At 40.8% G+C, this 9,433-nt stretch overlaps 1 protein-coding gene across 7 annotated transcripts in view; it reads left to right on the top strand.

Annotated features, from left to right (window-relative positions):
- The first annotated feature begins 221 nt into the window (after positions 1-221).
- TAAC (thylakoid ATP/ADP carrier) overlaps positions 222-9,433 on the top strand; it is a 59,476-nt gene continuing 50,264 nt past the window's right edge. For all 7 annotated transcript variants that reach the window (XR_013238195.1, XR_013238194.1, XR_013238196.1 and 4 more), the window contains exon 1: positions 222-632. Coding sequence is in view for 4 of the 7 variants with exons in the window: in XM_077366616.1 (XP_077222731.1) it covers positions 303-632 (330 nt within the window). In the remaining 3 variants the exon portion in view is untranslated. The remainder of the gene's footprint in view (positions 633-9,433) is intronic.

The raw sequence follows: 9,433 nt of genomic DNA, 5'->3' as shown, positions 1-9,433 counted from the left end.
GCTCAACCCGGCTCGACCCGAAACCCATGAAACCTGAACCCAACCCAGGCTATTTTCAGGTCGGGTCGATGCGGGTCGGGTAAAACCCGGCTCGAGTTGCAGCCCTGCCCCTGAGTCTGAGTGGGAACCTGCCTAGGTATGGGACTAGGTGGGACCTAGCTTGTATGGGACAGGTTTAAAGGGCCAAGGCCTTATGATTCAATTTCAAACCTCATAGTGAGAAAGAGAGAGAGACTTCATTTTGCCTTATCTGCTTGTCTTGCAGAAGAGGCAGAGCATATTTTCCTACCCTTTCTTATCAGATGAGAGAGGGCGTATTGATATGGCGACCAATTCCGGGCTTTGAGAAGGTTCAAAAAAGTTGGAGCGAAGCAGGAGGAGGAGGAGGAGTTGGTAGTGAAATTGACACAAATTTTAGAGAGAAAAGAAGAGTGCCATTTGCGTCTGTTTCGGTAGAGAAAAATATAGATAAAAACAAAGAGTTTCCGACCTCTGATCAATTCCTAAAGCATCCCCTGGCATTGCTTGCTTTATTTCCCCGCGAGGCCTCTCTCTTCGTCGCCGGAGCTGTTGCCGGAGCCACGGCCAAAACTCTCACTGCTCCCCTAGACCGAGTCAAGCTTCTCATGCAGGTCACTATTTTGCTCTATTCAGAAATCCTATCTCATTAATAATTCTCCCCTTCAGCTATACCCTTATGAAATTTAATGTAGGTGTTCGTTTTTGGTTTTTGGAAGTGGGTTTTGTTCTTACTGCAAATTAATGCTGACTTTCAAGAGGATTTGCTTCGAATCGTGTCCTTTTTTTTGCATGGTAATGATGCTTGGGTTTGGTCCTTTTTTGCTAAGGTGCATTGGAGAAGAATTTTTACAATCATTTTACACATTGTTTCAAACTTTTGCTAATGTTTTGAGATTTTTTTATTAAAAAGTGTGTAAAATTTCTTTTTGATACTATCTCTGAAAGATCGCTCTTCAAGATGCTATCAAGAAAGGGTTTCAGAGTTCAGAGAAACAGAGAGAAGAAGAAAGAAGAGAGGGAATAGGCTTGAATCTTTTTCTTTACCTTTCCTCATTGGTTTTACAACTACTTAAGGATTCAATCACATGGATTGGTACAGCTGTCACTATATGTTACGTGCGTACATATGGGTTTCACTTCTGGAATAAATTATCTAGATTTTAGCCATTGGTAGGATTATGATCAGGATTATCTTTCTATCTATTAGTTAGATTAGAATTATCAGTTTTATTTGTCTTTTATTTCATTGGTCTGTGGAGTCTCGTTAGCGTAGGATTCTATATTGGATGAGAGATTTGTCCTAGTTTTGTGGTGTTGAACGATTTATGTAATTTGTATTTAAAGTAATGAATAAAGAAAAAAACAGTAGAAACTTTATTCAAGAAAAGTGTGTATTTGTGCACAAAGGAGGACCGACCCTTCCCTCGAAGCGGGTCAAGAGGCTGATCTTCCCTCTGTGAAGATCAATCCGTTGCGACCCAAATTGGGTTCGTAACAAAGTGGTATCAGAGCAAGGCATGGATGATCCGGATCGGACGGTTCAAAGCTGTGGTGCGTTCTCTTGTGGTAGGACAAGAGAGAATGATCAAAGAGATGGAGGTGATGTTTGCTCGGTTTGACGAGATGACGGCTACACATAGGCGTGGCCAGGAGGAAAGCTCCAACAACTAGAACCGTAATGATGGAGCTAGAGCTTATGGCCTTTTTGTGAAAGGTGTTTTTGGTTCAATGAATTCTTATATTCCTAAGATCAAAAAAGAAAATGAGAAAAAGCCACAAAAGAAAGGCGTTTATCAGCGTTGTCAACTCCGACAGGGTCGTCGTCGGAAAATCCATCTTTCCTCTCAACATATCCAACGCCATCGAAAAGATCCTCATTCGCAATCATCCGTGTGTCAAAATTTTAATAAAGCTTCGATGGAGCCATGGATGAAGAGCTTGCTCAATTGGTCACAGGATCATGGCATCCCACTTTGCCGAGACAACAAGCCAATATCTCTACGACCTTATTGGTACCCTGACTGTCCAACGTTACTTGTGTGGCTCAACAGAATCATGTCCAATAAGATTTGGGATCCCGGTGGAATAAATTATTTTTTCCAATTAATCCAACCTTGGGGACAAGGTTGATTTCAAGGGGGAGGAATGCTACGTGCGTACATATGGGTTTCACTTCTGGAATAAATTATCTAGATTTTAGCCATTGGTAGGAGTATGATTAGGATTATCTTTCTATCTATTAGTTAGATTAGAATTATCAGTTTTATTTGTCTTTTATTTCATTGGTCTGTGGAGTCTCTTTAGCGTAGGATTCTATATTGGATGAGAGACTTGTCCTAGCTTTGTGGTGTTGAACGATTTATGTAATTTGTATTTAAAGTAATGAATAAAGAAAAAAACAGTAGAAAATTTATTCAAGAAAAGTGTGTATTTGCGCACAAAGGAGGACCGACCTTTCCCTCGAAGCGGGTCAAGAGGCTGATCTTCCCTCTGAGAAGATCAATCCGTTGCGAACCGATCTAGGTTCGTAACACTCTATACTAATAAACTAATATTCTCTTTTACCTGATCCTAAAAGACAATTGTGTAATCTTGCACTTCACTCATTAACTACAGATTTATTCCTTAACTAACAACTAATGACCGACATAGTCCTTTAACCATCCAGGTTGATGCTTAAGTCTAGGCCTCCTGCTGTCCCCTTCATGCTCAACTTGATCCTCTGGTTTCTCTTCATGGTTTCTGTCCTCTACTTGTTTAGCATACTGATGTAGGACCGTGAAGAGAAATTGAGGAAAGGGGAGAGAAATAGTCGAGAGGGGATAGAATTAGAAGAATAGGGGAAGAGACGAAAATAACCAAAAGAATAGACGAATTTAGGGAGAGAAGAGAAGAAATCAGAAGAGAGAAAAAGAAAACCAGGATTAGAGGGAGAATAATCTTTATTCAATAATTATTAAAGTTACAAAATAAGCTGTAAAGAGGCTTATATATAGGCAAATAATCAACCTAAAAGATAGAAACTTACTAAAATAAGAATTCCTAAAAATAACATGGAAAATAAAATCCTAGAAACTAATAACATAGAAATAAAAATACTAGAAACTAAATAATGCGGAATAAATCTTAATATCTGCATCATTCTCCCCCGGTTGAAAAAGAACTCGCCCTCGAGTTCTAGTCCACCTAGGTCAAAGATGTAAACAATCCACTAAAGTAGTAGAACGCGTAATCCGGCGGAAGCAATCATGATGTCTAACGCTCAAGACAATCGGGAGAAGCATTTGCAAGGTCGGCGGAGGAAGAGGGAAGAAAGTGCCCATGTAGACTCATGCAAACAGAATCTGCGCTGGAGAAGTGAACTTAGTTAGTTGGGAAGATTGCAACATACTCCTCCTGGATCGGCAAAACAGCTATGGGCAGTATCAATCCATGATCAGCATAAAGATGGTCATCTTGTGCACTGAAATCGGCGGGCTCGACCTCCATAATCATCTCGATCAGGGCAGCTACTGGAGAAGCAATGCTATCAGTGTGCTCATATAATGATATGGAATAGGTATCCTCAATGAACTGCTCGTGCTCTGTATGATCTGGCAATGCTTCAACAGTCAGGTCACTCGTCTCAGAATCATGACGATGCTCGATTGACTCGGTCACAATATCTGCCTCTACTGCGGAAGTGCCAAGATCTATCTCTAAATGCTCGGCAATCGGTGCTCGGGAAATCTCTGACTCGTCATGCTCATCGTCGTCGGCCTCAACAATCAGTGAACTATCTGGCTCCAAATCTGACATCTCAGACTCAGTTTCTCCCATCATGGACTCAGTATCTGACATAATCATGGGCTCGACAACTATAATGGTCTCATCAACAAGGCTAGCTGGATCATCATGCGGCTCTGCACTAGTGGTAGCAAAATCCTTCGCATGCATGTAACGCTCTTGATATCTGTTTTTTGCTTCAATTTCAGCCTCTTGTGCAAGATGGGCAGCGACTTCTTGTTCACGGTGAGCTCCTCCTCGCGTACTATAGTCTGCTTGCCGATAAAGCGCTACTTTCGCATAAGCGTAAAAAAGCTCCTCACGAAACTCCTCCCATCGACGGAATGGAGGTTCGCCTAAGCGACGACGCTTCGCCTCCAAGTGTTTCAAATAACCTTGTGCTTGTCCTCTCACAGTTTTTCTGAGGCGGTAGATGGGTGCTCTGTCATCATAGTCGTAGTACACATAATATGCATCCAAAGCAGCAATCCACTGTAGACATCTGGGGGAAGTAGAAGAAGAGAGGGAAGAATAAAAATCTGGGGGAGAAGCTCTCAATCAATTTTATTAATCATCAAAGTTACAAAATAAGCTGTAAAGAGGCCTATAGATAGGCAAATAAACAACCTAGAAAATAGTAACCTACTAAAACATGAACTCTTAAAGAAGCCTACTAAAATAAAAACTCCAAATAACCAAATGACTAAAATACCCCTAATAAAATACTAATTGGCAAATATGCCACTTATTTAGGCCTAATATTTGCATCATTCTCCCCTAGTTAAAAAGAACTCGCCCTTGAGTTCTAGTCCGCCTGGGTCAAATATGAAAATAATCCAATGAAGCAGAAGGAGGCACAATCCGTCTGACGCAATCCTGTTGGCTAATGCTCGAGACAGCAATGAAAGCGATCTAAAAGGCTGGCGGTGGAATATGGAAGAAAGCATCCATGCAAAGTCATCAAAATACAAGCCTTTCGTGAGAATCAGAGAAGTTGGGAAGATGGCAACGTACTTGTCCTGGATCGGCGTGATTTGTAAAACAGCTATGCGTGGTATTAATCGGGGAACATCCTCCACATAATCAACATCAACTGGTAGCTCAGTAGGTGCAGGAGCATCAACATGAAAGTCATCCACTGGTATCTCATCAAGCTTAGTAGAATCAATGATAAAATCAGCATCTAGGACTGAAGCTGGCGCAGTGATGTCAGGCTGATGGACCTCATGATCAATCTGCGGAACAAGATCATCTGTGTCGGCACAAATCTCGGCAATCTGATCAATCGGCGCAAATATAGGGCAATCCTCTGTAATATGCTCGCGATCGTCTGTCTCAGGTAATGGCTCAACAGTCATGTCACTTGCTCTGATTCAGGACGATGCTCAATCAACTCTGTCAAGGGAAAAGCCTCAAGTGGATCTGCCACAATATCTGCCTTAGAAGTGTGAAGCTGTCTATGCAAATCTGACTCACGTATACGACACACAGAATTTTCAGCTAGAATTTTAGCTTCACATATATAATGACGGTCTTCTTTTAGTCGTTCAAGGAGGGCTTCGACTTTACTTTCAACAGTACACAAAACTCTGTATTCTCACTCACGATTCAATCTCTGTTGATTTAAATAGTCGAGCGCATAAATATTCATAAACGCATCACAAACATCCTCCCAACGACAGATTCGCTGCTCACGTCTTCTACGGTTTGTTTCAATGTGGCTCCATGAGCATCGGGCTTGTCGTCACACAGTTTCTTTAGCCCAATAGATAGTCTGGCAGTGATCATGGCTATTGTACTCATAATATGCTTTTAGAGCATCAATCCAATGTAAACATGCATCCTCATAATAGCGAAAGTGAGTGCGGCAATTCCAATAGCTTTCGTTGTACCCATAAAAAAACAGAATAAATGGTGGAGTCATAGAGATCGATGACGAAAAATGAAATCAACCGTCTGATCTGTATGGCATGTCGAAAGGGAAACAACGCTTGCCTCGGATCTCAAATCGGATGACGGAAAGGTGCTGCTCGGATGATGGCATGTAATCGACGGCTGAGATTGCTCTTGAAACTATGCTGAAAGTGACTATCTGCTGCTGAAACTGATACGAGTGTGCTCTACTAATCAAGTACTTCAACTTTTGTGTTGAAGTCGCGGGCCAATTTCGAGCGGAAATAGCCCGAAAATAAGAGAGAAGCTAGAGGGAGAGGAGAGCGAAAGTTGAGAGAGAGGGAGAGGGAATTTCTCTCTTTTTCCTTTTTTTTATTATTTTTATTTTTTTATTTTTTTCGGAGAGGGGTGCCTGAAGGTAAAAGAGGGGGGGTTAAATCTAGTAGTACTAATATGCAGGGGGGCCCCAATGAAGAAAGGGGGTGTGGGAAAAGTCCCTTTTTTTTGAACTCACGTGACAATCTGTCATGTGAAACTTAAACTGAATAGGGGGTTGTCCAAGGGGAAAAAGGAGGGGTGGTGAATAAAGATAACAACTTACTTTTGTAGTAACTTACTAGGTAAGGAACTCACCTTTTGCCTTTTGTATTCTAAAGGAAACTTGCCTTTTGCAAAGGACACGTGACTATTTTGGAGAGATTATAAGATGCCTTTTTGTTTCTCTAACTTGTCTAGCAAGTTACCTCTAACTTGTAACTACAGGTTACCTTACCAAAGCAACTTGTGATTGCAGGTAACTTTACTTTTCACTGGATATATTACCCTGGACTGCCTTGAATAGAAACACAAGGTGAGCAATAGAAACTTTCAGATACGTGTACGTAACCACTTTGGAAACTCACCGTGCAACTGTGGCAACGCAAAAGTATCACACATGATTTGCTTTTCAGTTTGTGATAACTTGCGGATGATCCCAGATTCATGTTTCTTGATGAGCAACGAGAGTTTCCATGACAAGTCATATTTTTGGGATCATCAACGCAACCCGAAGAAGAGACAAAATTAGGGAGAAGTAGACGAATAGGAGAAGAGAAGTAAAAGAAGAGAGGGAAGAATAGAAATCTAAGGGAGAAGGTCTCAATCAATTTTATTAATCATCAAAGTTACAAAATAAGTTGTAAAGAGGCCTATATATAGGCAAATAAACAACCTAGAAAATAGTAACCTACTAAAACATGAACTTTTAAAGAAGCCTACTAAAATAAGAACTCCAAATAACCAAATGACTAAAATACCCCTAATAAAATACTAATTGGCAAATATGCCACTTATTTAAGCCTACTATTTGCATCACATACTGATTTATGTCTTGGTGTATTGCTACCTGATTGCTATCATTGCCCACCCCATGAAGAATGACCTTGTCCTCAAGGTTCAAAGTCGGAAAATCAGACTGCAAGGTGGACAAATCTTCCCAAGAAGTATCTTCTGGTAACAAGCCATGCCATTGCACAAGTACCTGCGTAACAAGCATATTATGTTGGATTACCACCCTTGTATCCAAAATTGCTAGTGGTGAAATGAGAGGATGATTGTCAACACTCTGCGTAGGTAACTCGCAAACAGCATGCGTCTACCATCAGGAAGCTTGAGTTTATAAGCCACTGAACCAACTCTGTCTGTTATCTCATAAGGACCATAAAATCGTTTACTCAGTTTCTGAGAAGCTCTATTAACGACAGATTGTTGGCGATAGGGCTGTAGCTTGAGTAAAACCCAAGTTCCGATCTCCAACTGCTTGTCGACTCTGTGTTGGTCTGCCATATTTTTTATACGAGATTTAGCCTTATGCAAATTAATTTTTAATTGAGCTAAAATAGTATCTCGTTGTCGTAATTTGGCATCAAAGGCCTCGATCGAAGAACTGCCTGTAATGTATTTGGGTAAGGATGGGGGTGGTCTTCCATAAACAGCTTCAAAAGGTGTCATTTGAATAGCACTATGAAATGAAGTATTATAAGAGTATTCCGCCCAGAGAAAATGAGAATGCCAATGCCGTGGATTCTCATTAGAAAAAGCTCTCAAATATTGTTCGACACAGCGATTTAATACCTCAGATTGGCCATAAGATTGAGGGTGATAGGCGGACGAAAGGTTCAATGATGTTCCACTCAATTTAAACAATTCAGACCAAAACTTACTGATAAAACTTGGATCTCGATCTGAAACAATCGACTTCGGCATGCTATGAAGTTTAACTACCATCTCAGTGAATAGTTTAGCAACCTTAACTGCTGTGAATGAAGAAGGTAGAGCCCCCAAATGTGCATATTTTGACGAGCGATCGATGACAACCAGTATAACAGTAAAGCCATTTGAAACAGGTAACCCGGTAATAAAGTCCATAGCAACGTCTTCCCAAACCCTCTCTGGTGTAGATAGAGGTTGTAATAAACCCAATGGTGGAGAAGTAGAATATTTGGTTTGTTGACAAACAATGCAATCCTTTACATATTGTTTTACATCAGTTCCTAATTTGAGCCAGAAAAAATTAGTAGATATGCGCTTAATTGTACGGAGGACCCCTGGATGACCAGCTTGAGGGGTACTATGAAATTCGTAGAGAACAGTGAAACGTAGGGAAGAAGTCGAACTGATAAAAACTCGATGTTTATGAAACAGCAAACCATTCTTGGCAGAAAATGCCGGTGCAGCTGATCCCGTACAGAGCTGATCATGTAACTCTAATAATTTAGAATCGGTGGCATTCTCAAGTTGAAGCTGGGAAGAAATGCTGAATATTGGTGTGGACATCGCCATTTGCATCTGTCCTGAAATGTCTGAATCGAGTACAGGGCCAGAATCTGCAACTCGTGATAATGCATCCGCTGCGTGGTTGCCTTTGCCTGATTTATATACAATAGAATAGTTGTATCCAAGCAATCTGCACAAATAATGTTGTTGCTCTGGAGTTTGAATAACTTGGGCCATCAAATTTTTTTAAACTACGATGGTCTGTATAAATGATGAAACACCTCCCAAGCAAATATTGTCTCCACTTCTTCACTGCCTCTGTAATTGCATACAATTCCTTCACATAAGCTGAAGCAACCGATATCATAGGAGACATTTTCTTGCTGAAATATGCAATTGGATGCATGTCACCAATAGCTATGCTTGAAGCATCCGTTGCCAACACAAAATCTTTGAAAAAATCCGTTTCCTTCACATAAGCTGAAGCAACCGACGTCATCAGAGATATTAAGTTGTGGAAAGCTTCCTGAGCTTCCGTAGACCAGTAAAAAGTATCTTTTTTCAAAAGATTAGTGAGAGGGAATGCAATTGAAGCATAAGTCTTAACAAATCTGCGGCAGTAGCCTGTAAGACCAAGAAATCCGCGTAGCTGCTTCAAGTTTGTGGGTGTCGGCCATTCCTCCATCGCTCGAATCTTACCAGGATCGGGTTGAACCCCTTTACCCGAGACCAAATGACCCAAATAATCGATTTGAGATTGACAAAATTGACATTTACTCAGTTTGGCAAATAACTGGTTCGTAAACAAGCAATGCAAGACAGAATTTAAGTGTTCAACATGATCATCAAGAGTTTGGCTATAAACCAGAATATCATCGAAGAAGACGATGACAAATTTCCGTAGAAATGGCCGAAAAATCAGTTTCATAGTGCTTTGGAAGGTAGAAGGTGCGTTTGTGAGACCAAACAACATAACTAAAAGCTCAGTGTCCTTCATGAG

The sequence above is a fragment of the Tasmannia lanceolata genome, unplaced genomic scaffold (assembly GCF_043159265.1).
Source record: "Tasmannia lanceolata isolate RefF3 unplaced genomic scaffold, GAP_Taslan_0.1 ptg000023l, whole genome shotgun sequence".
NCBI classification, from domain to species: domain Eukaryota; kingdom Viridiplantae; phylum Streptophyta; class Magnoliopsida; order Canellales; family Winteraceae; genus Tasmannia; species Tasmannia lanceolata.
Note: the sequence above shows the minus strand (reverse complement) of the source record. Positions and strands in the feature narration are given on the sequence as shown.